The sequence below is a fragment of the Corvus kubaryi genome, unplaced genomic scaffold (assembly GCF_017639235.1).
Source record: "Corvus kubaryi isolate FWS band 111438036 unplaced genomic scaffold, C.kubaryi_AGA036_p1.0 37357, whole genome shotgun sequence".
NCBI lineage: Eukaryota > Metazoa > Chordata > Aves > Passeriformes > Corvidae > Corvus > Corvus kubaryi.
This window is the reverse complement of record NW_024581117.1, coordinates 16,041,457-16,054,790: the sequence shown is the minus strand read 5'-3', so window position 1 is coordinate 16,054,790 and position 13,334 is coordinate 16,041,457. Positions and strand designations below refer to the sequence as shown.

The 13,334-nt window shown below is 41.1% G+C and overlaps 1 protein-coding gene across 2 annotated transcripts; it reads right to left on the bottom strand.

The window, feature by feature from the left end:
* Positions 1 to 31: 31 nt before the first annotated feature.
* On the bottom strand, positions 32 to 13,035 carry VPS26A (VPS26, retromer complex component A). Of its 2 annotated transcripts, XM_042033576.1 has the most exons (9): positions 12,937 to 13,035; positions 9,594 to 9,743; positions 7,863 to 7,935; positions 5,623 to 5,779; positions 5,008 to 5,172; positions 4,481 to 4,587; positions 3,358 to 3,426; positions 2,661 to 2,803; positions 32 to 1,786 (listed from the first exon to the last, which is right to left on the bottom strand). In XM_042033576.1, exons 1-9 carry the CDS (start codon positions 12,937 to 12,939, stop codon positions 1,673 to 1,675), a joined length of 981 nt encoding a protein of 326 aa, XP_041889510.1. In that variant the 5' UTR covers positions 12,940 to 13,035; the 3' UTR covers positions 32 to 1,672. The 2 variants fall into 2 exon arrangements, with proteins under 2 accessions (XP_041889510.1, XP_041889511.1); XM_042033577.1 differs by lacking the exons at positions 7,863 to 7,935; positions 12,937 to 13,035 and having other exon boundaries at positions 9,594 to 9,672.
* Between the last annotated feature and the right edge of the window lie 299 nt (positions 13,036 to 13,334).

Below are 13,334 nucleotides of genomic sequence, written 5' to 3'. Positions count from 1 at the left end.
GGCAGCGCCCATGAAAGACAGACAACCCGGGTTTAGTGAGAATACAGCTGGTTTAATAATTCAAATAGCAGCTCAGGATGTTTCCCCCCCGCTCGTTATACATGGTTGCACAATATCAGGCTGGTTAAGTACAATCAAGTTTTTCAAAATCATCCTTCCCAGGTTTACGACATGCAAGTGACCATGAAAATATTTGGCTTTTTTTTTTTTTTTAACTTTATTCTTTTAAGTTTCTGAACAGGCACTTACATGAGGGAGTTGGATTTGCTCTCAGCCGAAGATATCCAAATTAGGAGTATCCTAGCATAAAGTACACAGAGTCTTTGCTTTATCAAAGTGCCACAGTAATAAAACAGTTCTTACAGAAATGTAATTTGATTATTTACTTACTCATAAAGTAAGGTTACCAATGACACTTGCACCAGAGTTGAGAAGCCTTGGTTTAAAGGCCAAGTTAACTACAAGTGCAAGTTGCCTTCCTCACAGCAGGCTTCAATTTGTGCCCAAGCCACAGGTCTGATAACAGACTCCATGCTCTGTGGTGAACAGATGAACACTAACTCCTTTAAGCTACTTCTTCAGACACTAAATGCCTATGAGATGATGATAAAGACAAACAGTCTGCTATGCCAGACAAGCTTCTAAGTTTTAAGGCTTGCCTGGCTTCAAATACCTTTGCAGAAGACCACAAAAATCTTGTTTGCCCTCTAACAGGCCCAGAAGGATGTCCTTTGAGGACATTTTACCTCTCCTGTCAGGACAGTTACAGAGACTAACTGTGAAGACAGTGGAATCATGAAGCCAGGAGGAAACACAGTTTTCACGTATTTGCAAAATAATCAATGTTACCAGCATTTACTTCATCAATAAGATAACTACGTTCGAATACTTTACCCACTCACCACCTGAAGGTGGACTCATGACAACATCTCTACAGTCACTAATTACTGGGTAACAAGCTCCCAAAAATTAGAAGCGACTCATGTGAAAGGCTTAGAGAAGTTTGACAGAGAACTGGGGGAGAGAGGGCAAAGATGCTTCCCAATATTCTTTGTTACTGCCAGATGCAAAGCCTCCCAGAACAGCTGGTGAGGTGTCTGAAGGCTCCACAGGTACCAGTCATAGTGCACGTACATGCAGCTTCAGTTAAACCCTGTCTAATGTAGTAATTAGGAGATTTAGGACAGATGCACCATAAACCTTGATTTTTAGTGTGATTTAGTCAATTGTGTCTTAACGCAGTTTCAAAACAAAACAAAGCAAATACGCGACACTGGAAACAAACATGCAATAAACAACATGAGAGAAGGGAAATGCTTTAGTCTACACTGTAGAGGTGAGCAGCAAAAATCAAATATACCAGCCTACCATGCATGGAAATAACTAGATTTAAGCTTTTGCATACTCAAGTGCATGTAACATTATCAAATAAAAGTAAATGTGCAGTATAAAATAGTAGCTTAAGAAAGTTCTAGTGTTTGAGAAAGCACTTTATTTTAAATGTATATACATACTTGAATGTTTAACTGAAGAACGCTTTAGTAGTATGGTAAACGCAGCACTGCAAGATGAAGGAAGACAGTTGTAATGGGAATTCTGGCCTTCTTTTCCCACAGGCTGCTGCCATCTTTAACCTGCTGAAGCATTGCAAAGTTTTTCACCTTAGACCAGTTCACATTTCGGGTTGCTCAGCAGATGCTTGTGACTCTGGAGATTCAAATCGCTGGTGGAAGTTTGTCCGTTGTTTCCTCAGCTTCTCAGGAGCTTTTCTCCATAAAATTATTTCCTGTTTGAGGAAGAAAACACTCTTGAAAACAATATTTACCATTAAGGCAACAGCATCAAGTATCTTAAGTTCCTGATAAACAAAGACTTTTGGGAAAATAAAAAAGATAAACAAACACAAGAGCCCACAAAAAAATGTATCCCCCCCTGCCTACAAGTGCAGTTCATATGAAAGTAACAAAGACAGCACCATTAAGTTTACATATTCAGTTACTGCTTGAATACTTGCAATCTTGAGCAGTCACCTCTTCCTCAACTATCCTATCCTCAATTTTAATAGTATTGAAGAGCTCAAGAAATTTTTCTTCCTCCTTTTCTCCAAATCCAAAGCCTACCATAGCCACTGTATGCTCCAGCTACCTCTTGTTTTCCATGTTTAATTATACTGTCTTGTCTACTTTTGTAGTAGGAAGATTCTGATCTAATCCACATGGCTTCTTCCAGTGACCCTTTTGGCTATACCTTTCCTCAGCATCACCTCATCTTTTCTAACATTTTCAGTCAAATGTCTTAGTCTTTATTAAGACTTTGCCGTTTTGAACCCGGGCTAATGCAGGAGGGGAGATTTCTCTGCAGGAGTGTAAGAAAGCAAACAAATGCATCAGTAGCTCATTTTACCCACCCAGTGTTTTGTCTGGGTATTCCCAATGCAAGTTCTATGGTACTGAGCATCCTGTCCTTGTTGGAATAGCATCCAACATCCCCCTTGGCTCCTTTTGTGCAAGCTAACATTATCCACAAACCTGTCAACACACTTGCCAACAGAAATGCTTATGCCACGCTTGAAGCACAGGTGGCTTCTAACTTGCTGAAGGTTCAAAGCAGCACATACAGAAGCCCAGATAATTCTGCAACAGGACTGCTATAGACCATACCTGCTGCTTGAAGTATCGTCTGTCTTCTTCATCCACAAGCACCAGATTTAGGAAGTACCTCACTGAGAATTTTTTGTTTACATCCCTCATTGTCGGAGTTGGGTCGTAGCCTGCTAAGAACAGTCTTATAGGAATTGATTCACCTTAAAAAGAAAAGAAAGCTTAAATTAGTTCCTTAAAACTGGAATAATTAATACAGTTTCAGAAGACATGTAAAATGAAAGCAGTTTCCCAAGCACTCTCTGTGCCTGTTCCTTGGTTAAAAAAAAACATACATGAGACAAAAAAAAATCCACCCAAAAAATCAGAACCATAACACTGAGCACAGAGGCAAGTATGAAATGAACAGTGAGAACCCTTTCTCAGTGCAATCATGGTAGCCAGGAAAGCCAAAAGGATCTGTATTTTTAACTTTCTAGAGCTGGTCTACACCATGGAGTCAGTTTGATGAAAGAATCAGTCATAGAATTTCCGACGGTAAAGAAAGGTAAAAGTTACTAGGATCCCAAGTGAAATGCCCTAAGTCCATAAAAATGTCTTCTCTGAATAGAAAATGCACCATCATTTCAGCAACCTAAGGAGAAGTATGGTTTCTCTGGTAAAAAAAAATTGTCTAAGTCATCTCTTCTGCCCCAGATCTTTTAAATAGCATTTTAACACTAAATGCTCACCCTTTAAAACAATCACAGTTATTTACCTTTAACTGGTGCACCATCCATTATTTCGTACTTTGCAATGGTTTCAGTCTCTGTTGTGGTACTGGGTCCTGGTGAAACAAGTTTTCACTGTGAGAACACACGCTTCAGTTTTAAACATTTACAAAGCTTTATCACAACAATTCCCATTCTGCAGCACTTAAATTAACACAGCACTGCATTTTGGCCTTCATCTTGCATGTAAGTCAGACATGGCTAAAGCAAGCAAAACCCTCTCCCAGGCAGGACATCTCTTTCTTACTCTTCCCCCCGCCATGCTGACACTGAAGAGACAGTAGCCAGAGCTTCAAAGGAACCCTGGATATGCAAGCTTTAAATAAGGGACAAGCAAGAGGGTCTGGAATCTTGAAATTGCTCTGTTTGGTGAGCAGTGCTAGCAACTGATACTGCTAGGCCACGCTCAGACTAGAAACCTGAAGGGTTATCAGCCAGCTCAAGAGCCGGCTGATAATAAAGTAGTGAAATAAAGTAGTGCTTTCTGCCCTTACTCTACTAGAAGCTTTCTCATTCTTCATACAAGAAGCTCCAAAGAACCCCAGCCACTGGGGAATGAAGTCAAGAGCCACAGCCTCTTACAGCCTTCCTTGCTCGGGCGTGTACAAGCCTGATCTGCAGTAACAAGCTGTTTCTGCTTTGAAGCTGCTTGATATTTCCATCGCATCAATTTTTTTAGGATGACAGAAAATGACACATTTCTAGAGCATTACTGATTCATGCTTATGTTTACCAAGCCTCTTTAACCAGTTAATCCGTGTAGAGGCAAGGGGGTCTTCAGGATGCATTTTACACCTCTTCCCTTGTTCATTACTTATTAAGGTTGATTAAGCTACTGTATATTTATGCCCAAGTTCCATTTACAAGGGTTCACATTTGTGAAGAGTCACAATAGTCACAACGCCAGAACAATTAAACAGACTGACAACGTTGACTACAAAGTACTATTGCCAAGGCAAAAAATGCCAATGGTAGTCAAACACCAGTGAGAAAGAAGCTGGTGGAGCACTAGTTTAGTGAGAGCTGAAACTACTGACTTCACTCTCCAGGTCTGCATAAGGCTCAACTGGCACACAAGTTGCCCTTTCCTTTGGACTTTGTTTCTCTTACCAATTCCAGTAATCTCCTTTTTGATCAGCTGCAACTCCATGTGCTGAATTTTTATTCTCACTAAGAGGAAATAAATTTTTCCAACAATCACATCCTTTAAGTGATACCTTTAAAAGAACAAAATGGGGGGTTTCGTTAAAGAATAAACACAAGTTTTACACCTTCTTGAATACAAGTCACACAAGCAGTTATCTTATCTGCCTGGTAACTACTTAGAGCTTACTTCCCCACTGAACTAAGCACCTCAGCCAGACCGGAGCAACTACAGTATTTCATCATTCCATCAGTACCAGTAAAAGAAGTGCTGTTAGTCATACTGAAAAGGCATAAAAGCAAAAACTAAGCCTTAAATATTTGCTAGTGACCTTCCTGTTAGTACTGAAGACAGAACAGCCAACTATTTCTCGAAAACACCATTGTGTAATTAGTACTTTACATTTTAAGCCCGCAGTTGGTCATAATGTATTACATACCGTACCCTTTTATACCAAGTTATTTACTTGAATGCATTTTGCTCTGACACTTACTTTGACTTATTGTATTCAAACTCTATATGGAGACAGTCTTCAATGCCTACTTCCATTTTGATGGAGTTGTTTACATCTGGGTATGTAGCGAGCTGGTGAACAATCAGATCATATTCTTTCACCAAGTCTGACAGTCGTCTCACGATAGTCACTTTTAGAAAATACCTAGGAAGAAAGACACTGAGTTAGCCAGAATTATTCAAATTTACTAAGAGCCCTTGTGTTCTGAAGTACAGATATTCTTTGAAAGACCAGTATACAATCTTGTAAGACTCAGTAGAAAAGAGTAAGACACCAAAGCACAAGACAAAACACTCACATGTGGGAGTGTTTTCTTCAGTTGTGGATATGTTGATTTTTTTAAAGGAGAGACATGGACTGTCTTCACTTCATTGAACTGAAGAATTTTATTTATACAAACAGCATTGAGCGATTCCACATTAAGTAGAAAAGACGTGTTACAGCCTCAACAACTCCAATCAAGGCACACTAGCTACTGGCTATTACATGTTCTATATAATAACCAAAAGGAGGAAGAGGGGGCAGCATAATTGTTAAATTATGAATTTTCTGCAGGGGAGGAGAGGTAAAATAAAAGATTTAGCAGTTACCAACCTCAGTCTGACGTTGGCACCAATGTAGGATTCATATGGCTTTTCAACCTGCATGAATTCAAAATCATAGTTTCTGCTTTGGGTCAGTTCTCCAGGTAAGGCCAGTTCTTTCACTAAGTTTACAAATTCATGGGTATTACTTTTGTCATTGAAGAGTTCTAAAGTTAGGAAGTTAAAGGAAAACATGTTTCAGTGCTTGTTTTTAGCAAAATTTAACAAAATTGTCTCTAATTTGGCAGGAGCAGGTGGGAGAGTACAACAGAAGCAATTAACTTAAAATACACGTATTTGACCAAATGTTTTACTCAGGCTTTTTAATTACCTTCAGTTCTAGCAGCCTACAGTTAGCATCCCTAAAGAACTAACTGGAATGAAGAGAACACGTTTAAAGCTTCACTAGCAGGGCATTGTTTTTTAATGACAGTTTAGCTAGCTTTAATAAGTACTTCTTGCTTTGCATGCTCGGTAATTAGCATTGCCTGGTTTTGGCTTCCAGCATTTATTGCTGCAGGGACAAAACCTAAGCAATGTCAAGATGGGCTTATTTAGGACAGGCCAGTGATCCTAAATGGTCTCCTGCAAATTAATAATATCTATCAAATAATTTATTATTACTACTAGTCTACAATCAAATGGCTTATTATAACCCTGGTTTAAGTCAGTCATTTGGAAACAAAAGCAGTTTCACAGCAACGGCATCTCCTGTCCCCAGAGAAGCGTCAGTTATTCATGCCTAGATCTGTGTCCTGCAATTCTCACCTAAAATTACCTTAAACATCAAAACCCGAACACTTCAGTATCTAAAAATAAGCTTTGCCACCATTCAAAACTGAACATCAGCGTTGGTAGTTGGTTTTACACAGACTGAAGTTTTTCAGAAAAGAATAAATGAACTAAACACACCAACTTCACAGTTCATCACTGCCAGTTTGGTAGAAACTGACACTTAACTAGTAACTCCTATTTTCTGATATGACCACAAATTATCTAAAAATGTACTTAGTTTGCTGTGACTACCATTTATCTAATACATAGTTTATTTACTGCTGCATATCAAATACTTTTTGTGCCAGTCAGTCAAAAAAGCTGTACTCTGAAGAGTTGGTTTAAAATACAGCTTTGATAAGGAGTTAGTCTCCAAATAGTGCAGGGAGATCACACTACTGGAATACTTTCAGCATTTCTACACTAAAACTTGGAAGGATGCAAGAAAATACTGCCAAGTGCAAAGAGCAGTAGTTTAAACCATTTCTGCATAACTCTGTGGACTTCTAAATGTAGCGTAACAGAAAGTCCCAGAAATGCATGAATTTCAAGAAACACTACATCAAATTAAATTCATCTGAATAATAAAATTTGTAATTCAAGAGTAAATGAAAAACAAACTGTACAGCTATTAGAAGACAACAGACTAAATGAAACTGACATACATGAGCTCTTTTTTTCCCTGTTGCCTATATGCCTCATTCCCACCCCAGTGCTGCTTTATTCTGAAAGTTTAATTTTACAGCCTTACTGATCAAAACTTCAAAGCATAAATCAGCAAGTGCCGGGTCTCAGCCATATCTGCTAGACAACAGTTCAGACACAGACTACTGGAGCCGACTGACTGATCAGAAATAGGGAATTTGTGTAATTCCATATAAAGTCAATTGTATGAGGCTGAAACTTGAGTAATTACTTTCAAGAGGGACAATAATGCAAACAGCTCTCTGAGAAGGAAGGAATTCTAGCATAAGCCTAAGGGCGCAGAGAGATTACCTGGACTGGTAAGAAGTTAGATATAATAAAGATTCCTCATAGTTCAACTCTAAGACGACTAGGGTAGTTATAAGAAATTGACATTTCTAATAGGTTTTATAAAACCAACTGCCATAGAACGTATTTTGCTATAGGCTACCTCTTAATCTCTTTTCTATGCCTCTTCTCTTTCAGAGAAGGCCACAAGTTTATTTTTCCTAAATCTCTAATGGTTATTAACCAAACTTTTAGCTAGTCTTAGACTGAATACTCACCAACCTGGTTCTCCCTCACATGTACATATCTTTTTCCCAATGACTTTCTGAATAGCACAAATTAGTACATCACTTGCTTTAAGTAAGGAAGATAAAACTTTCCCCTGGCACTTATCATCTACTGATCAGAACAGGTTGCATTGTTTGAGCTGAACTGCTGACAGTCACAAGTGCCAAGTTCCATAAACCACAAGCACCTAAAAGCCCCTTTATAACTTAAACTCACCAATTTGTCCTACAAATTCAATTCTAATTCCTTGGTGCTCTAGTCTCTTCCCGTGCTTAAGGGAGACATTCACCTACCAAGATAAAATAAAAACAAACAAACACAAGTTAAATTTTTCACCATTTTCATTCTAACACAATCTCAAAAGGAAAACATATTAGTACATGCCTATGAAAACCAACATCTCTTCTCAACAGCCCTACCTGAGCTTGAAGGCAGCCAAATCAAACAGCTGATTATGAAATTAAGCATTTCCAAGGCACCACTAAAACATTCAAGAAAAATCTAATCATCCACGACACTGAATTTTATAACTAAAATTGAAACTTTCAAGTCCCAAAATTAAGTATCCAAGCCAGAGCTCAAGCAGAGCCAGTCGTGATGCTTCAAAGCATCTTCTGACAGTCACATTTGGAAGTTCAAAAATGAACTGCCATGAGATTGATTCCTTTCAAGTCAAGTGAGCTTCAGTCCCTTCCCTAGCAGATAGCTAAATATTGGTATTGGCAAAGTCAATGAAAAATAACAGATAATGAAACCTGCTATGAAGAGTTTCATTTGTGACTCTGATTCTCAAAAACAGACAAGAAAGGATTCCACAAAGTTACTTTGTATTGAAATATGTAAATATTAAGCATATAGAATGTTTGCTCATAAAGCAGTGATGACCAGAGAAATTCTCGTACTTTAAAATCCAGTACACTGTCAATATCCGAGTAGGAAGTAAACCACTCAAACAATCCATCTTTGTGGTGAAAAGAAGGACAGGGTAGAGGGAAGCTGTCCAAAAATTACTGGTCTCCCAGACCTCCTCATGCCACTGCGTTTGTGTTAGCCAGAACTCATGAGGCACCTCTCAGACGTAGCCGATACAAGAGAGCAGTGCTCCAGCCTGTGATCATAAGCTTCTCCCTCAGCTTCCTGAACTTGAGGCCCATCTTGTGGCCCTTCACATCCCTGGAAGGATCCTTCTGGAGAAGCAGGACCTTTGTACAGAAAGGTATCACTAGAGCAGGAAGATGCCCAGTGGAATAGATCAGTCAAGATCAAAGTAGGCATTTAGAAGTCAATCTCATAACTCAAGTCTTTTGATGGAAAAGTGAATCATAATAGAAACATTCAGAGAATGGCTCCAGTAAAACAGAGCGATAGCAAGGAGTTCCTAGGTGCAATACTGAATGTAGAGAAATCCCTCTGGCTATCTGAACTTCACTGTCTTTTTTCCAGTAAGAGAAACTATTGTGGACTCAGCAGTCAGCTGAACTTGGTATGTTGCTTCTCTGATGCAATCCAGAAACCACTTCAGGGCATGGAACGCAAGGCTTATCTTCAGGGTTTGCAAATTTTTGACTGCACCAGCCAAAAACTACTGTTACGTGTGTTGGATTGTGGATTTTGGAGCTCAAAGGGAAGGGGAAGCAGGAGGATGCAGTTCGGAACAGTTTTCTCATCAGAAGTAATGGTAGGATTGCACATCATTGCACAAAAACCTTATTCACAAATATGAGATGACTGGAAATAAATAAACAGCTACTATTCAAAAATGTTGAGTTTTATCAGCTGCCTGAATGACTTAATGGTTAAAAAGACCATACATAGCAAAGCAGTTTCCTCTCTGAATAACAACACAAGCTGAAAATGCAGCTCTTAGAATAGTTTGTCATTTACCTACCTATATGCATTTGCATGCCAGAATGAGTAATTAATAGCCACTTTTAAATAAAAAATTACCTTTCCTGAAACAGATTCTCCATCGTAGAAGAGAAAATGCTTTTCTACTTTACCATCTTCTGTTTTGATTTCTGCTGGTTTTCGTGTTTCAGCGTCATTAAGTACAACATCAATCTCACAAACAGGAACAAAAAGGTTTCCAAGAAAACTCTGGAATAACAAGAATTGGGTAAGTGGACACTCCATTTTAAATGTGGTGTTTACTTGCAGCTGTACACTATATACTGGAGAAAAAAACATTTGTGCTTCCACGAAGTTACAAAGCCATTATGTATGAGAGACCCAAGAAACAGTGATGACAAAGGACAACTGTTCCTCTAGGAAATAACTGAAATCAGATCAGTAACAAGCTCTTACAAAAATATAACACTTATAAAAAGTATACCGTGTAATTACCATTACTACTACTAAAAAAAAAAAAAAAACAAAAACAAACAAACAAACAAAAAAAAAAACCCCACAACCCAAAAAAACCCACTAGAGCAAAGTAGAATGGAAAGAAACAACAGGGGATATAATGCAAAGCCCAAAGCATCCCCCCGGCTGGGCAAGGGGAATAGGGATTTTACTTATTTGCTGCCTCTGCCTCCTCACCACAGTTGTCTTAGCAAACAGCACTAGCAGCTTTGAGAGGCAGCGGTTCTTCACACAGCCCACCTCAGCTGCACAACGCTGCCATCAGAGAGAGTGGGTGTTACAAGTTTACCTGTAACACTGCTTTGGGCACAATGTCGGTCCTCACCTTTCCTCAGCATTCTCTGTGCTCGAAATTTTGACTAGCACCAAACACGAGAACCTGAGAGATCATCCTTTGATCTTACACAAACACTTCTTACAAGAAGCTGCAAAACATGTTAGTTGTATGGGAAACTCAACAAGATTAGTACAAAAGCCAACATTTTCCTCCAAAGATTTAGGCACTAATCTGCTTTGATGTACTAAAGCAGATGACACTTCACTAATTCAGTGTGATTTTTGTGGGGTTTTTTATGTTCTTCATGAGAACATCTGCTTCAACCAGATGAATTTGGTACACATTAAACAGTCTGTCCTGGTTTCAGATGGAGTTAACTTCTTTCAGAAATAATTTCTCCTAGAGTTGATTTCTTCTCAGTAGCTGACACAGTGCTGGTTTTTTGATTCAGTCTGAGAATAACATTGATAATACACTGATGTTTTAGTTGTCGCTATGTTGGGTTCATCCTAAGTCAAGGACTTTCTTGTGCTGCATGCTCTACCAGTGAAGAGGTATACGAAAGAGCTGGGAGCATGGCCTGGACGGGTGACCCAAACCAGCCAAAGGGATATTCCACACCTTAGAATGTCCTGCCCAGTGTATAAACTGGGGGAGTAACCTAGAAGGGGCTGACAGGGTTCTGACATTAGTCAGAAATTGTGCATTACCTGTTTATTTTTCTTTTTATTATTATTGTTATTATTTACCATTATTAATATATTTTACTTTGCTTTCATTATTAAACTGTTATCTCAACCTGCAAGTTTTACTTTTGCTTCTCTTCTCCAGCCCACCAGGGTGGGGAGGTGACTGCACAGCTGTCTGTGGTGGTGCTTTGTTGCCAGCTGGGGTTAAACGACACAATCATTCTCACTTCATCAGTTTAACGTAAAAAAAAGGAGTAAGAACACTTTCCAAGACATTCTGAGGACCTGAAGTTTGAAATGCAGCATAAAAAACAAAGAGCCTAGGGGAAGATTTGATCTGAATGCTACTGCTTAGCAGTAGGAACACTGAGTGACTTCGTGCTCACCCCTCCTAGTGAAGAGGGGATATAGACCAGGCTGGAGCTATAGGACAGTGATTCACACACGACTAAACTGACTTTGTATACATTCAGCAATTGGCCCTAGTTCAATCCACAAAGATATATATGACTCTAACTGAAACCCTGTTATATCTACTACACATTCTGAGGGGAAAGCAGCAGCAGATGACCAACAAGGCCATCAAACAAAAGACCAAAATGTCTTCCACATCTCTGCCAAACACAGATTTGTACTGACTGCTGAAAAAATATCATTTTTTTTAAACAGTGCACACTAGAACCATTACTGATTCTTGGCTTCTGGGGAAGGGCAACAGAAGAAGAAGAAAGTTTCAACAAGAATTTCAAATTGTAGGCTATTTTAAATACAAGATACTTTTGAGCATGGGCACATTTTTTCCCTTGAAACTGTACTTGTTTTCCAGATTAGTCTTATACTCCCCTCTAACTAAACAAGGAAGCACATTACCTTTAGGCAAATTATACCGGATGCTCTCAAAGTACCTTCTGAATTATGAAGCTGACCATTTAAATGGTCAACCAGACCAAACACTGGTAACACATCACTTCTCAGGAGACTGCATGTAAATATTTCAACTGCACCCCTTCGAGATTAGCTGTGATGTCCTCCAGAGAGAACGAGAACATATGAAATAAAGAAGTCAACAGCTGGTATCTCCTCCAGTTGCTATCGAAGATACTACTGCGGGGAAACTATGCAAAACAAGAATTATTTTAAGAAGCTATAATAGAGCTTATCATGTTACAGTTTAAAAGAATGCAGACAGAGAACTGGGGTTTCCAGAAACTGGCCAAATGCCAGGCTACGCTCTTGGTTTTGTGCAAAAGACAAACGTTGGAGATTCTGCTACATCAGGACCCAAATCAACCTGCGTTCAGCCCTGAAGTGTAACAGCTGCACTGAAGGACTTGTGGGACTGCCAGCGGCTGACAGAGGGTGCAGAAAGCCCAGCTTCAGCTTCACACGGAGCCCTGAGCAGCTTCTGCACGCGCAACAGAGAGACACGTGTTACGGACCCCGAACACCCCAGAACCACAAAGCCATCGATCCAGATGACTCTTTACGACACGTATTTTTTTAACCTCTTCATCAGGGCACACCGAGCACTTCGCCGAGCCTGCCAGGCACAAAGCGGCCGCCGTTTCCTGAAGGGTGTGATCCTTAAGGAACACAGCCCACAGCTGCCAGCGCTGCCTCACGGCACTGCCGGAAGATCTACCGATAACCCCAGGTCCGTCCACGAGCTTTCCCCGACGGCAGCTGTGCGGGGCACACGGAACCCGCGTTTCACGACCAAACCCCGCCCTACCGAGGTCATGAAGGCACTTTTAATCCGAAAATAAAATTAATACCCCCCCCAAACCCTTGTTTTTCGAAGGAAGGAGGGGAAGAGGCGGCACCGCCCTGCCCAGGCCGCCGCCTCAGGCGATGGCGGATCGGCGCTGCCCCCTCTCCGCCCCGCACTCGCCATGGTACGCGCCCCTCCTGCACACCCCCCATACCCCCCCCCCCCCCCCCCCCCCCCCGCCGCACTCACCATGGTACGCGCCCCCTCCGCGGCCCGACGCCAGCCCCGCGCGCACCAGCACCAGCCGCCCCCGGCCACGCGCCCCTGGTCATGTGACCTTACGGGGCCCCAGGCCACGCCCACCCCCGCGCGCGGACCACGCCCCGCTGCACGTGACCGCCCCCTCCAGCCCCGTGCCCACCCCGGGAGGGCGCCGCCTGGCGGCCGGGAGGCGGCAGCGCTTGGGAGGTCTCCTCAGGAAATAACCGCGGTAGTAAACCTTTCCTTTTCGCAGGATTTCGGGCTGGTTTTCGGGATACGCGGTTGGCTGACTGCTGTAAAAGTGCAGGCGGCTCCCAGCGCACAAAGGGTTGGAATTTATCCCCTCAGAGTACTATGACTTCCCCACAGAGCTGGCTGCCCACCCA

Coding starts and splice junctions, on each gene's coding strand:
- VPS26A (XM_042033576.1), bottom strand. Junction 4,588..5,007: donor TTTGAATACAATAAGTCAAA/GTAAGTGTCAGA, acceptor GTTCTTTTAAAG/GTATCACTTAAAGGATGTGA. Junction 1,787..2,660: donor GACGATACTTCAAGCAGCAG/GTATGGTCTATA, acceptor TTCCTCAAACAG/GAAATAATTTTATGGAGAAA.